We start from the raw sequence: 16785 nt of genomic DNA on the forward strand, positions 1-16785 counted from the left end.
TGTGCTCCAGTGCAGCTATAGGTCTAGTGAGGGGCAATGTCCCCGTTTTAAGTTTTACAAAGATAAAAACATTACTTGTTTTGGAGGTATTTACGCTTCTGAGCTGAAAATGTCCCTGGATTTTGTCCGAGAAATCTGGTCACCTTACTCTATAGGCTAATGTTAACGTTACTGGGAACTCATTCGTGGGTTAGCCCAGTGCTGCTTTTATCTGTGGTCAAAACAATCATACTACTAATAACTTTATGAGCGTGTTGAACGATGTTGTAACCCTAATGTGTTATCCAACAAGCATTGGCATTAACGTTAGCTACTTGTCAACCAGCACATTGTAGTAAAGTTAAACTGGATCGATATTGATATTTATCAATAAATAAGATCTCTGCTGTATTACTGTGTTGCAAAGTGACATGTAATTAATCACAAAATGATGCCTTGTGGCAGAAAAAGCAGTATTACGGTTACGAGTATTTTTTTTCTGTGACATTGTATGATTTACAATTACTCTCGAATGTATCATCTGGGTGCCAGTGTTTTGACAGAAGTTACGAGTAACTAGAGGGTGAAAGGTTATATGATGCCACTGATGGGCGACTAAAGGAAACGTCCCGTGTCAGAAATAAAATAACAGATTTCTCTGGGTTTGACATTTGGTGGAAACATTTGGGATAGTGTAAGTACACAACTCAAAAAAATATATAACATAGGTATGGTCGTTTTTATTTTAATGCAGAATACAGAATACAGATACAGAATGTTAGCCTACATATTGTATCGCTAACTCTCCAACCAGTAGAGAGCTCAACCGTGTGGTTCCGGAAGTAAAAATGTATTTTCTCCATAAGGCGTTTGTGTATTAGCCGTGGTGTCTAAACCATCCAAGATAGACTTACCATGAGCTACGAGGTTGTGAAGCGAAGATTTATGCTCCTGTAGAAGCCAGAAGTCCGTATAATATCAACCTTAAGAAAAACATGTTTAATTTGCAATCTTCTGGAGAAGTACTACACTACCAACAATTGTACACGTAACAGCAATGTCTCTGATTATACAGCTCACAGCTGACTTTATACAGGTAATATTAGCATTGGGATGTGCACCAAGTAGCAGACACACTGTCAACATTTCTTGTTAGATTTTGTAGTTGCAAATATATAGCGTGTGTATATATATATATAACAACACACAGCACATCTGTGACATGTGTTGGATATAATGCAAAATACCATTGTCAAATTCCTAATTTATGAAAAAAGAAGCTTCTTATGTATTGACCCAAGAGTCTATGTAAAATCTACCATTTGAATGCCTTGAAATCGATGTAATTCATACTGGCAAGATGACAATTTGCCTTGTATGATACTTAACAAAATGATAATGTTAATTCAGTCCCTTAGAAGCAGAAATAATGAAGCTTGCAGTTCTTCTTTCATTGCTACCACAGCACTAGGAGGAAGTGAAGTGCTGCTTTGTAGTGCTGTGAGACTGAAGGGATAACATATTAAACTTTGTAATAACATGAGTTACATAACCACCATGTCAAGTACATTTGATAGCATATACAAAACCACCTCTGTGATTTCTTATTGAATATAGGCCTACAAAAAATGTATGCATTCATAAGAATCATCAAGAGTGAGAGCTACTTTAATAGTTTGGCAGTTCCCTCTTTTTGAGGTGACTCAGAACAATTTGGTGTTGCTTCCCTTCACTACCCCTGACCCAGATACTGCAAAAACATACATTTACTACTACTACTGTGCGTTTAGTAATGCTGCTACTGTTGCTACAACTACTACGTCAACATCCAGTTATTCTACTAACTTATACAGTTATTATTACAGAACATTAATAACACACGGAAAGTTGCACTGAACAGCAACATGTGACACCTACAACTCTTTATCTGAAGGAGTACTAATCTTGTTTTCCTTCAAAACACACACACACACACACACACACACACACACACACACACACACACACACACACAGGGCACTACTTGTACTAAAAACTATCCCCCTCCCCAATGAAAAAGAACTGTATGAAGGAAAGGAAGAAAGCAGACAGAAATCAGAACTATGCCACACAGAGACAGAAAGAGGGGGAGGTGTGAAAATAAGAATTGAAGTAGAAACGAGTGAAGTAGCAGTGAACAGGAAGAGAGAAAAAACCTGTCTAGGAAATGACAATACAAAGGCAGAAGTGCAAGTGGTTGGTGTTAAACAATGTCATGACAGAGAGCGATGAAGGTGTGCAAGAATGACAGCAGACTTCATTGAATAGACAACAAATGTACTCGTGAGAGTGAGGATTCAAGTTAATGAAAATAAGCAGATTGTTATAAAGCAAGTGAAACTTAGGATACTGACTACAGCTGGAATATGGGGTAAGTCATTTTCTAATAACAGTGATAATGGTAATCTACTCAAAACTGTTTCTTTTCTTCCAAATAATTTTGAATGTCTCATGCATGAATAACTGAAAATAGGCAGAACAGTGCTGCTTTCTATCAACTCTAGACTTGACTTTGCTTTACAAGCTCCGCAGTTCTGATTACAGTACATTTCCTGCTGTAAGGCAAATAATTCTGTTTTCACAGTTGTCACATATAAAGTAAAAATATCAGAGCTGGATTATTTGTATTTTTTATGGACAGAGTATATCATAAAATTCTAAAAAGGGCTGATGAGGGCTAATGATTTTGAGAAGTTATATATATCATTGACAGGTAATAATGCAGTCCATATTAGGTAGCATTGTGCTGAGCACAGGAAGTGGTCAAAACCTTTTTGGCAGGAAGTATATATTTACCACAGGCTACAGACTTTGCAACAACAAGTAGACAATAACTCACTGTCACAATGCTTCATAGAGTATAGAAATGAGTATGTGCAGTATTACTGTAAACATACCTATATTTTCTATTAAGCATTTTGCAAATGGCTGGTTGCATATAAAATATTCAATTTCAACAACCCCAAATATTGTTTTAATAAAATAATCCACATAACATATGAATACATCTTTGTCTAGTTATTTTACAATGTTTTCATGTAACTAAGTACATCTAATGAGGTTTTGTACTTAGTTGAGTATTTCCAATTCCTGCTAGTTTATACTTTGAAGTCACTAAATTTTTTTGACAGCTATTTTTGCAGATTTGTATTTTTTATCCAAAACATACTGTTTCATTTGTATAAAATATATGATATATTTTACTTATGTTACTAACTTACTTTTACTCAAGCGTTAAATGCAAAACTTTTATTTGCAATAGAGTATTTTTAAATTATGTTATTACTACTTTGAATGAATCAAAATAGGCCCTCCACCAGATCTATACTCAGTGTTGGGAAGGATACTTTCAAAACGTATTCCGTTACAAAATACATGCCCAAAAATGTAATTTGTAACGTATTCCGTTACTAATACGTTACTCAGATTAAGTAACGTATTCTGAATACTTGGATTACTTCCACATTGAATTGCATTTTATAACTGTAGGAATGCAGCCATCACATACAGCTTACTAAACAGGCCTATTCTGGTGTGTTCTTCTGTTCCAACTGGCTGAAAGTGTACCTAAACAAGCAGATAGATTTTTGTATTTGTAGTCCTGAACTGCATACTACAAAAATCTAACCGCAGTCTAAGCTAACACGAGCTAATTTTAGCTAACGTTAGCTAGCATGTCAAATGGGGCTAGTCAGTCTTTCAATGGCTCTGGGGATAGTAAATCAGCACATAGGAGAATGTAAAGTCGCACATCAACTATAAAATAGCAAAGTGACAAGTAACTATAGACAATTACCCTTGGCTAAAAAAACTAAAAAAACTTACTTTAAGATGCTTGTTCAGGTTGGAGGTGGAGTAATTTGGACGCTGAAAGGAGGTTGGTTGCTGGCAAGCAGAGGTTGCACTGCACAGTTATATTTCATTCTCCCTTCTCTTTCTTTAATGTGAAATGCTGTTTGAATTTCCAAGATAGAAACGCATTCCTGCCCTGGCTCTGTTGTGCCGGTTCCGGCTCCATCTCTACCTCTATCAGTGATACGCAAATAGCTCATTTTTTTGTTTTCATATTGGGGCTTCTGGGAAATGCATAGAGTTGCAAGAGTGAATAACCTCGTGAAACAGAAGTAGCATCATGTAATCCATTGATTTCAACAATGTAACTGTATTCTAAATACCAACTATTTAAACTGTAACTGTAATGGAATACAGTTACTCATAATTTGTATTCTGAATACGTAACGCTGGTACATGTATTCCGTTACTCCCCAACACTGTCTATACTATGTCAGTTACTTATATAAATCTATGGCCGACCATGAAAGAGTTTAGTTTTCAAAACAATCACTGTTGGCTTTGTATCCATTGACATTTTTTGATATGTGTGCCACACTCATACTAAAATCTTTTTCGGTGCATTGCTTTGAGAAATCCTTTCCTGCTAAAGATTTCCCACCTTCGTCAGAAAACAGGGGAGACACTTTGTTTCTCTCACTATAACTCTAGAGTCGGTACTCGCTCCGAAGCTAATCGCTGTCACTCTCTCACTTCTCCCTTGCTCTAACACACTCCCCACACACACACACACACACACACACACATGCCAGCTCGACGCACACCAGCACACAAGTATAAACATCAGGCCACTTAGGTAGGCTATGGCAAAAGCTCTGCATGGAGCCTACGCAGAACCATAAAACGGCCTTTACACTCATACTGCCCATGGCTGCTGCACCTGTCTGAGACGCTCGGTTGGAGGCCCTGTCTACTTGCATTCGCCAGTGTTGCCAACTTGCAACTTTCACACTAGATTTAGCGACTTTTCAGTCCCTCTTAGCGACTTTATTTCTAAAAAGTGACTAGCAACGAATTTAGCAACTTCAGGCCATCAGGCGAAAAGCAAGATATATTATATTATAATATCGTATTCATTCCCATACATGCTGCTCAGATATAATCACAGTCCACGGCTCTTCTGCCAATAGCACGCAGGCTCTCTTCCTCTCCCCTTTGGCTCTGAGCAGCAGGCAGTTAGCCAACACAGCCACTATGCTTTATGCAAATGATACACAATGATATCACCAATTTGCAAATGAGGGCATGACATCATCTAGCGACCTTTAGCGACTTTTGGATTTAGTGCTAGTTACTGTCATTGGAGAAGAGTTGGCAACACTGGATCTCACTGTCTCTTTTGCAGCCGGAGACGGACTGTAATGGAGTATATAGCAGGATTATTATACCGTACAAAAATCACCAATAAAATCACCATATACAGAAAACCGGATCGGCCAAGAGTAGAAAGAACTGTTGAAATCAAAGTGTAGAAAGGTTTACAATTTAGCTCACAGGGATTTCTTTTAACTATGTTTACCTCATTATTTTAAAATTTGGCCATGTTTAATATAAACATCCAACATTGTAACAGTGTACTTATGACAGGAAATACAGCAAAGCATAATAGGTCTCCTTTAAATGTTGTCTTAACACAAGTAGCCGTACAAGAGCTTTGTCTAAGTAAAATACAGTCCAAAATTAATTAGTTAAACATATCAACAAGTCCTCCAATCATACTGGTCGTATAATTGGAGGACTTGTTGATAGGTGGTTTGTTCCTATCCTCTTATATGACCCACAGGAGAGTTGAAATTAGGGCCCCTACCGGTGGCAGGAAATTAACATGTTCTCATACTAAACCGTACCTAAGTTTTAGAAACGTCGGTAATGTGAAATGGTCACAGTTTGGTTAGGGTTGAGCAACAAAAATATTTGGTTAGGTTTGGGAAAAGATCATGTTTTTTCTTAAAATAAGTATGCTAGTTACGTAACTTCAGTTGCGTACGTGAGTTTGTGACATAGTTATGCGTAATGTAGTTACATAAGTAAGTTAACATAAATAAAAGTAAGTCAACATTGACTTCTGGTTTCATATGAACAGTCTTTTTGGGATAAGTCCTGTGTTTGTTTGACTCATACATCCTCCTCCACCTCCTCCCTATGTGGACTTTGTTGCTCTTTATAATACATTATCTGACTTCCTACTTGCTCCTGTCATAATGACTATGGCCAAAAGAGGTCGGCATCTAACAATAAATGTAAATATGGGTTGTACAGACATATGGGGTTGTTTCATAGGATGTTGAGTGGGTCTTTCCTGTGTTTCATATTTCCAGTTTGTTTAAAATAAATAGATGAACTGGTAAATATTTAGCGTCCATGCCTGAACAAACAAATGAAAGCTTGCCATTTATCTATCCAGCCCAGTATCCATGGATTTACATCCATATTTGTGTTTGTGTTTACAAATATTCATAGTTTGGGTATTGCACAAAACCAAGATAAGTGATTAAGCCAGGATATTCCAGTTATCCTGGCTCAATTTAGCCTTGACTCGGTTTCAAAAGCAGAGGCACCTAAGTTATTATGGATATTTATTCTGTGCAGCTAGCCTGGTCCCGACAGCCAGGATTTGTTTATCCTGGGGCCTTTTCTGTTCATTCAGCTGTAGGTTTTACCTTGTTTTTATTAGCTTGCATTAAAATACAACAGGTGCATATTGCTGTTCAATTAAACACTGTTATTATTTAAAGTTGTGACCATTATTTTCTCATCATTGTTACTGTTATATTGCTGTATGAAAACTGCTGTTCATATTGTTGTTAGAAGTTTGATGAATATATTCTGGCAGTTGTTGAAATAATTAAAAAAGGCTGATAAAGTTGCAAATGTGTTTTAAATAAAGTCAGTGATGAAGGGCAATATGTAAAGTTCTATACACATGTATTTCTAAAGTGGTTCTAACAATGGACTGGTCAGAGACCAATACACCTTTAATTATTTTAGTTGATTTATTTATTTTTGCATTCTTTAACAGTAAAGGATCATGTATGTCCTCTTCCATGTGCATTTTATTTGGCATTCTGAGCACACAATGTGTGTTCTTTCCAGTAAACTGAAACTATAATTTGGGAGGATTGTACTATTATAAAAATGTATCCTAGATGTACAATCCTCCCAAATTATAGTTTTAGTTCACTGGACCAGTAACTATATACATATTTGAGGCTACTGTACATACAGTACATTCATGAAACAACAGGGAGAGGACACCTCAATGTTTTTTTGACCTTGTATTTTGATGGCGGGAAATAACTGATGAATACACTGTTACTGAAGATTTGGCAAATTTTTCATGGGCGCAACCCACATACTCTGCTCATCGCACAAATGCATGTTCCTTACAAATGGGGCACCATTGGAAAGGGAACTAAACAGGCTTTCTAACGGTATAAGATTTATTGCCAAAAAGCATTGTTACCACAGAGAAATAATCTACCAAATACAAATTTCCTTACTTTTTGTGCTAAGTTTATGAGGAAGCAAAGCATATACTACGTAATGAATGAAACTCTGCCTCTGTAAAACAAAAAACAGTGAACATTTACGAACTACTGCTCTTAAATGAAACCATTCAACGAGTCACTTGTCATTTGCACAAACGAACAGTTGTACACTTTGCCTGAAAAGCTAGCAGTGGAAGTTAAAATGTTACTTAGGAAATTTACACAGTGAGACAGAGTGAGAAAGAGAGATTTACTTGTAGATTAGTGGTTTTAATTGAGCTTAATGGTAAATTTCCTGAGTAATATTAGGCTGTCCTCTTCTAACTTTTAAGGCAAAGAGTACAACTGATAATTTCTGCAAATAATTAGCCAAATTTCTTGAATTGTATGATTATAACTAGGGCTGTCAATCGATTAAAAAATGTAATCTAATTAATTACATACTCTGTGATTAATTAATCGAAATTAATCGCATACATAATTAACGGTGCCTGAACCGAAAGTAAAAAAAGAAAAGAAAAAAAAAGGGTACTAAACAACAGTTGGTGACATTAAAGAATGGCTTGTTTATTGCTAAGGCCATAATTAAATGATTTAATAATAATGTAATAACTGTAACAATAACTTATTTCACTAGTAAATTGCTGTTGAACGACAAAACAACCACCAGATGGGAAAAGGACATTTACAATAACTTCAAATGCACCACGACGCTGTAGTTTACCAGTTTCATTGAACGCACCATCTGTGTTGTTTTTCCGATGGCAGCTACAGATTGTTACATACCGGTGTTGAATCCTCTACAGTAAAACAGAGTTTAGCGTTAGCTGTCAGCATTGTAACCGTGTTTAATCCAGCTACTAGCTAGCGGTAGGCTAACGTTAGATGCTGTAGAGTATAGTGTTAACTAGGTTGCGGTAGGCTAACGTTAGCTGCTGTCAAGTATAGTGTTAACTAGCTAGCGGTAGGCTAACGTTAGCTGCTGTAGAGTATAGTGTTAACTAGCGTCACGTGCAGCGGTGTTTGTGTTGCCTGTATCGTTTGTTTCAGAGCATCAGAGAGAAGCGCAGACATATCAGTGGCACCAGATTTCGGTAGCCAACCCTATTCAGGAAGAAGATTTTTACAAGTAAATGTTCCAATTAATGATCCAGGCAGCACATTCTCGTCTCCCTCCTTCATTTTACAGTCGAATGGTGGCTAGAATGGCTCCGGGTTAGAGTTTAGATTCTCGGCCCGAGCCCGACCTGAGCCCGACCGGACCTCGGGTCGGGCTCAGGCCGTTATTTTCCGCCACATCCTCGGGCTGGGCCGGGCCCGGGCCGGACCCTTGATCAAGCAATTTTTTTTTTTTATCCATTACCTTATTATCCTATTTGGGTGGGGAGAAAGCTATGCCATAATTAGAAATATTATAAATGGAAATGGAAGCAGTTTAAACAAGTCGTGGGCAATGACAACAATATGTTGTTCATCATTGTTTCTTTTTTTTTACGTTTCTTCATTCGGATCCACTTGGCGATCCGTTTGATTCTAAACAAACAGCGCAGTTTACATGCTTCGTCCTTGTTGTATTATTCTAAACGTCAGCGGCCCACGTATTAAAAAATTGTCGGGTTTAAATCGGGCTCGGGCTCATAATTACAGTTAATGTGTCGGGCTCGGACGCAATGTGCTCGGGCTTTTTAACGCGTTATTTTTTCTCAGATTAATTAATCGAAATTAACGCGTTATTTTGACAGCCCTAATTATAACGTTTTCATTTCACAGCAGTGGCCAGTAAATGTTTATTTTAGGCTTACTTACGCATTCAGTCGGTCCACAATCGTCTGCCACACTTTCTCTCGCTGTTTCATTACAGCGACCGTGTTTCTTTTTTAATTTTTAATTTTTAGGGCCTGAGCACTGACAGAAGCGAAGGCCCTATTGAAACTGAAGGAATTATTATTATTAGGGCCTGAGCGCTGACAGCGGCGAAGGCCCTATTGAAACTGAAGGAATTATTATTACGGCAAATGAATAGCCTTTTTGAGGGGCTTAACATACTCAAAAACTCACCAAAATTGGCGTTTGCATCAAGTCTGGTGAAAATGTACGTATTTTAAGGTTTTCGGGAATAGGCGCACAAAAATGGCTCGCTTGTGCCCCTACAAACTTAAAAAAATTGAGCTCCTGCAGTACGTTTAACGTAGACTAACGAAACTTGGTACACATATGAAGCATGTCAAGACGTACATAAAACGTCATTGGAGCCATACCCTAAACCCAACAGGAAGTCTGCCATTTTGAATTGAAAGTTCAAAATTAGTGTGATTTTGGCCATTTCCACATGTCGTACTTTGACGAACTCCTCCTAGAGATTAAATCCGATCGACTTCAAATTTGGTCTGTGCCATCTTAAGACCTTAGAGATGAAAAGTTATTAAAAGAAAAACTTTTCGTCTTAGCCGTGGCGGGGCGGGCATTTTGTGCGTTTCGTCATCGAAACAGGAAGTGGGTGTAACTTGAGTTCACATTGTCCAATTGGCTCGAATCTTTTCAGGATTCATAAGAGTCCAACCCTGAAGACATGGAAAGGCCGATATTGGCTCAAAGTCATAGCACCCCCTAGTGGCAACAGGAAGTAGGCCCAAAACTATAGGTGCTATACTTTAATGAACTACTCGGAGAGATTTCATCTGATCAACTTCAAATTCGGTCTGTGTCATCTAAAGACTTCAACAATGAAAAGTTATTAAAAGCTAAATTTTTCGTCCAACGGTGTGGGCGTGGCATGGCGGCCATTTTGAGCATTTATCGATGAACGAAGAAGTTGTTATAACTTGAGTGTACATTGTCATATCTGCCCGAAATTTCTCACGATTGACCAGGGTCCAGGCCTGAGGACATATATAGGCCAAAATTGACTTTTGGTCATAGCGCCCCTCGTTGGCAACAGGAAATCAGCCTTATATGACAAACATCATCCGATTTAAATGAACTTATAATGTGTGGTCTACATGTGATACTGAGCCGGCCCCTATACTTTAACCACGCCCATGTACGTAGACCACGCCCCCTTGTATGGCTTTTGAACCGTTTAAGGTAGAGTCTTGTGTGAGATATCATTGAACTCAGCAGAGAGTTCCTTTGTCATTGGTGATGGTTTGGCCCATCCCGTATGCTTAAGCCAAGCCCCCTTTCATGACTGGTGACCCATTTAAGGTAGAGTCTTGTGTGAGGTATCATTGAACTCAGCAGAGAGTTCCTTTGTCATTGATGATGGTTATCCCCACCCCCTACACTTGGTACAACTTTTGAAATGCACCATCTCAAATGGCGCACACTTCACCGTGCGCGCTGTGTCCGACGGTTGCGCAAATCCAGGTTCACGTGGATTGGCGTGTGCCAGTAACCCCACGGGCAGAGGAGCAAGGGCCCGTCCAACGCTGCTTGCAGCTATAATTTTTAATTACTTCAGTCTGGCTCGACCTAGTCGCTCCTCCTCAGCCTGGCTTGGCCGTCGTGAAACGCACCAAGCCAGGATGCACTGATTAGACTAGGTCAAGCCTCGCTTTATCGGTTTTCCTGGATTTATATTTTCTTGCTCTCAACTTCCTTCCACACTCTTGTTCTCATAATTTCTCCTTCCCACAGTGAGTCTAGTATCTGCCAAGTGAGGGCAACGGTCATGCTGTATGATGACAACAACAAGCGGTGGGTGCCAGCTGGATCTGACAGTCCCTCCTTCAGCCGCGTCCAGATCTATCACAACCCTGTGGCCAACACCTTCAGAGTAGTGGGCCGCAAACTGCAGGCCGACCAGCAGGTACAAGACAAGAGTACACACGCGCGCGCACACACACACACAAATGCACCCACCCACACACGCACACACACACACACACACACACACGCACATTGCTGTGTAGTATTGAAGATTCTTACTTCCTCCACTTACAACACACACCAGAGAGAGATTAGCTACCAGAGGTTGCTAAATCCTTTCAGCAATGCTTAAATAATCAAAGTTGATGTGATGTTGTTTTGTTTAAAATCATTTGGGAAATTATTTCCTGTGCTCCTTTTGAACAATACAGTATCATCACCATCTAGTGGATTTTAGTCACATTGTACTGGATGTGTACTGGATGACACATGGGAAACAACATACAGCTAAGAGTCTAATGCAATTCAAGTGTGAAAAATATAAACTAACAAATTATCATACATTTGAATGAACTCACATCTGGCCTTTCTGTCCAAATTCATTGTACATGACACAACCAAAGTCTCAAATCCTCAATACAGTCAATATCCTGTGCTTTTTTGTTCATGTCAGGTGGTGATCAACTGTCCTATTATCAAAGGTATAAAATATAATCAAGCTACACCAAGTTTCCACCAGTGGCGGGATCCCAAACAGGTGTGGGGGCTGAACTTTGGTAATAAGGAGGATGCTGCCCTTTTTGCCAACTCAATGATGCATGCATTAGAGGTTCTCAGTGCACCAGCAGGCGCAGGTAAACACAGCAGGGCAAGAGGGCACATTAAATCCAAGTCAGGCAGTTTGAAGTGTTTCTGTGTAAATTATGCTGTAATCTTTAGCATCTAGCATATCTTTTGCTCAGTTAAAAGAGTAATAATTTTTTTTCCAGTCAGTGACAACTCACTGATAAGCTAAAATCAAATGTGCTTAATTATTTGCATCAAAAGTAGGCTACTTGTACAAATGGACATTTTATCAGCTTGATAACACATACAATATATGCTATCAAAATGTATCTATTTTAGTTGGGCTGGACTACAACCACGCTTGCATCTACTGCTTTCGTTTATTTGAAATAGTCTTGATTCAGAGGAGCACACGTATCAATTACACACAACAATGTTTTTGTCCAGGCCCTCAGAATGGACCCTCTGCACATGAGCTGGAGCCCCAGAGAAGGTACGGTTTATTATAAATGATACTTAAAATGATAAAATTGCATTGTTTTGCACAGAATTAAGAAAGCTGTGGAAAAAGCCAAACATGAATACGAAATAGCTTTTAAAAGCTTCCAGGCTTCACAACATTAGAATTATCTGCCGATCTTTGTCCAGACTAGAGCGACAGAGGCAGGAACAGCAGGAGAAGGGGCATCTGGAGAGAGAGAGACAGAGCTCCGCTGCTGCAACTGCCCCTGCTGTTCCGCCTGCCCCGCCGGCCGCTCCACCTACCCCACCGGCACCCCTACCACCTTCTTCGGGACCGTGCCCACCTGCACCTCCACCACCTTCCTCGGGACCGTGCCCACCTGCTCCTCCACCACTTCCTCCCGGGGGTATGGTCCCACCTGCACCACCCCCGCCCCCTGCTGGAGGAAGTGGAGGTGGCAGAGGTGAAGGTGGAGGTGGAGGTGGAAATGATCTGGCTGCAGCTCTGGCAGGAGCCAAACTGCGTAAAACAGTCAAGGTAAGGTACATGCATTTTCTCCTTTGTATACTCCACCAATGCAATTACCATGATGCACACTTGCTCTGCTGATAAGACTGTATGAAAAAGATGTAGCCTGACAGAAATCATGGATGATATTGTTTTTCATGTTCCCCTAAATGACAGACTGAGTAAGCTGATCAATGAACCACATTTCTGTGACATAGTGACTGGAGGTGTTTTTGTGTGTCCAGGGTGAGGGAGGAGCAGCAGCTCCATCCCCCAAATCAGCATCTTCATCTGGTGGAGGTGGAGGAGGGTGTCTAATGGGAGAAATGAGTGCCATGCTTGCTAGGAGGTAAGTTATTACTTAAGAGACACATATGGGTGTGATGATCTGATGCTAAGGACTTCTGAATGTCTATAATACAACTTTTTAAAATAGGAGGAAAGCTGCTGATAATCCTGCTGCAAAAAATGTAGAACCTCACAATGTAAGTCAGTGATTTCATGAATATTTGCTTTCCACTCAGCATTCTGTAATATTTGTAGAATGAGCAGTAAAATCTAAGTGTATGATAATTTTGTCTGTACATGACAGGAGGATTCTGACTCCTCAATATCAAAATTCTCAGGACCAGGAGGTGAGTAGTGTCACTTTCCCCATAGAAACAGCCAAATAAATGTTTTTTTTTAACTGTATTAGTATTGTTTTATCATCAAAATACATATATGGTTTTCAAATCAACGTGCTACTTAATTGTTTATTCTTTGTTGACTTAACTTAAGAATAGTTAATGCTTCAAATATTAACATAACACATTTAGTTTTATCTTATGACCATGTACAGTAATAATATATATAATTATATTTCATCAGAAATCAATGGAAAACCCAAAGAAAAATCTGCCACCATTCCAAGGTAAGAACCTGATCCATTAAACTTTCACTATATAACATGATTGATCGTTACATTACAGTACATTCCACAGACACCTATCATATTTGGTGCTAAATAACAGTCTTCCCTGAGCTATCCATACAACCCAATTAGCAGCTGTCTTAAAGGATCTGCATGTTTTTGCAACAGACCCAAATCCATAACCAACAATCAAAAGGACTCCAGCCCCAGCTCCTCCACTTCCACCTCCTCCTCTAACTCTGCCACTACACCAGTGTCCAAGAATCAGTCCCCCCTTTGTCCCCACCTGCCGCGAAGGTTCCTCCTGTCCCAAGATGTTACTTCTCGGTGCTCTCTGCTTTGCATGCTTACTACAATATGAGCCAATTAAATTAGCTCTGCATTCGTATCACTGCTGTTTTAGTGTGGTGTGCTGCTAAAAAATGACTCATGGTAACAACTAAGCACTCAACATTTGGTGGTTTATGTCTGAGGCTGTAAATATAGCAAGAGACTGAAACTTGTTTTTAAGCTGCTTTGATGACAGTCTTCTCACAACATGTTGTCAAGATAGAGCCCTGCAACTGCATTCATCACATTTCTTTCTTGAGGGCATGGACATGAACCTAGGGAGTTTCTGCTCATGAAGTCCAAATATTAGAGCAGTAATGAGTATTAGCATTGGTCTACCCAAGTAATGTGTTATCATAATGTTTGGACTCCAGTCTATTAACAAGCAGAGCAGGACATTAAAATGTTCAGTTAAATTATACTAGCTGGTTCAAATGTATTTATTAAGACTTGAGAAAGTGTTTTTTCTTATTGAAGTATAAGCAGTTGGGACAATGGAAGATCCATGCTAAACACTGATTATATTTACTGTTTTTAACTGTTGACTGCTGATGTTCTGTCTCCCTCTTTCTCTCACTCTACTAAGATTTTCCAATACCTATAAAATGTTTTTGTTCTTTCTGTGGGAAATAAAGTATGCTGCTTCTCCTGGCCAGCTGTCTATTTGAAAAGACCTTCTTAATCTCAAAGAGTCGGTTTTGACTAAGGGTAAACATTGTTTTTTCTATCTTAGACTGAAGGTGGTGAAAAAGAACTCAGATGGTGGAGGAAGTGATAGTGATATGGAAAGAATCAAACAGGTTGGTTGATCTATTTGAACGTTCGACAATATTCTGTAACTCGATATAATAACAGTAAAGCTCTGTGTTTTTACTTTTTTTTTTAGCAGATTTATTACTTTAATGAATTAAAACCACATCATTTTCTGTGTGTGGCACAGGAAATGTTGTGGTGTTTGTACGGAAGAGGATTAGGGCCACATGTGAAAACATTTATTGAGTTCTGTGTTTAAAGTCAGAATTCTGAGAAAAAAGTCAATGAAACTCAGAACTCAAATACATTTTTCACACGTGGCCCTAATCCTCTTCCGTACGTTTGTTTATAATGAACAGAATGCTAAAAACGATGTTATGTTGTAAGATTCTGCGTGTGTTTTTACCAGGGAGTATTGTCATCAAAAGCACAACAGACTGCAGTTGCAAAGTCATAACTTTTTGTCAGGATGCCACTATTGTGCCATGTTATCATACAGCTTTAAGGCTGTTTACTAAAATATTGATTGACTTTAATTATGATGTAGGATTTATCAAGTACAAATTTGTATTGCCAAGGTCTTATGGTACTGCATATATCTGTGTGTTTGAAGGAAATTATTGAAGAAGTGAAAAAAGAACTTCAAAAAGTGAAGGAGGAGATTATCACAGGTGAGTTCTAACTTGTATGCTGCCAGTTGTCACTCGGTTTATTTATGAAGCTTGTATAAACTATTAATATTCAAAGAATGGTTTTGTGTTATACTTGTATATTACTCTGTTCTTCTCTTCCAGTACTGATCCAGGAGCTGCAAAGTGCACAGCTAAAGGGTGAAGACTCTGAAAAACAAAGAATGGATGAAGAGATTAATGAATAAATGTGAATGTTTTATCATGCAATGCTCGGGCAATTTACATATTTAATGTGCTATTTCTACATAGTCAAAATATCAATTCTAATATTGACATTTAAGACACAAATCTAATAAAGATATATGGGCCATTATTTTATTTATTTTTTACACATTCCCAGACATTTTTGATGAGAATGCATTGTTCTCTAAAGAATTATGACTCCATTTTGTACTTACCAAGACATATTGCATTTGAAAAATGAACTTCCAGTGCTCTCTGGTGGACAAATGTAATGGAGGCACTGTTTCTAAATGACCTCAAACATATCTTGGGCATTTCTGTAAAACCATTTATTTTCGCCTGTAAGATTCTCATGCTGTTGTGCTCATTTATGTGCTTACTGCAGAGAAATAATACTGCAATATTTTAGTAATCTTCTACTTGTGGAGGAAGTACTTTGTAAAAGTACTCATTTACAAGTCACAAAGTCTTCACCTGTGATGTATAACTTATAACAATGCATTATAATGTATTTGTTTATCATATGTTTTGTGTTAAACTTGAATCCAAGTTGCAGACGCTGGCAGACAGAGAGAGACAGATACACTGTAAGCTGGGGCAGGGCTGGGCCCAGTGCTCCTGATCTAAATTAGATGAGGGCCTGCAAACAGGCTCCTCTGATGCAGCACATACACACAAGCAGACTAAGCAAGGACCATCATAGAATTTATTACAAGCATTTGTTTGACGCATATTTTCAAAGACTTTTTGAAATAATAAGAAAAAACAACGGCCATGCTGCTATGCTTTGTGTAATAACAGTTATGTTACACTTGAGGTTGTGTTTTCTAGTAAGAAAATACTGCAAATAAAACAACCTTTTGCAAAATACATCTGCTTCTTTGTTGCTGAAGCAGGGAATCAGGAAGTGACAGCAGCGTTCGGTTTGAATCAGCGTGTGTTGGCGTGTTTTGTACCATTTGACAGGTTTTGCTGTTACGGTTGCCAAACTATACGGACAATAGGCAGGACTTTGGGACTGAATCCAACCAGGCTCTCCGGTGAGGGGATAGCTTTGGGATGGCTTCGGGAGGTAGCCAAGAGAGAAAAGGCAACAAAATGAGTGAAGATGGCAAGAAAAGGCACAGCTCAAATAGATCAAGTGAGGGTGAC

The 16785-nt window shown here is 38.8% G+C and overlaps 1 protein-coding gene across 2 annotated transcripts; it reads left to right on the forward strand.

The window, feature by feature from the left end:
• Positions 1-2128: 2128 nt before the first annotated feature.
• Positions 2129-16501, forward strand: LOC116063152 (vasodilator-stimulated phosphoprotein-like). 2 transcript variants are annotated; one of them, XM_035990943.1, is made up of 14 exons: positions 2129-2389; positions 10995-11166; positions 11680-11860; positions 12240-12285; positions 12441-12557; positions 12594-12792; positions 13008-13111; positions 13199-13247; positions 13355-13397; positions 13633-13675; positions 13844-13935; positions 14738-14805; positions 15372-15429; positions 15553-16501. In XM_035990943.1, the coding sequence occupies exons 1-14, from the start codon at positions 2385-2387 to the stop codon at positions 15633-15635; spliced, it is 1260 nt and encodes a 419-aa protein (XP_035846836.1). In that variant the 5' UTR covers positions 2129-2384; the 3' UTR covers positions 15636-16501. The 2 variants fall into 2 exon arrangements, with proteins under 2 accessions (XP_035846836.1, XP_031173870.1); XM_031318010.2 differs by lacking the exon at positions 13844-13935 and having other exon boundaries at positions 12441-12792; positions 14739-14805.
• The last annotated feature ends 284 nt before the right edge of the window (positions 16502-16785 follow it).

The sequence above is a fragment of the Sander lucioperca genome, chromosome 13 (assembly GCF_008315115.2).
Source record: "Sander lucioperca isolate FBNREF2018 chromosome 13, SLUC_FBN_1.2, whole genome shotgun sequence".
Lineage (NCBI taxonomy): Eukaryota > Metazoa > Chordata > Actinopteri > Perciformes > Percidae > Sander > Sander lucioperca.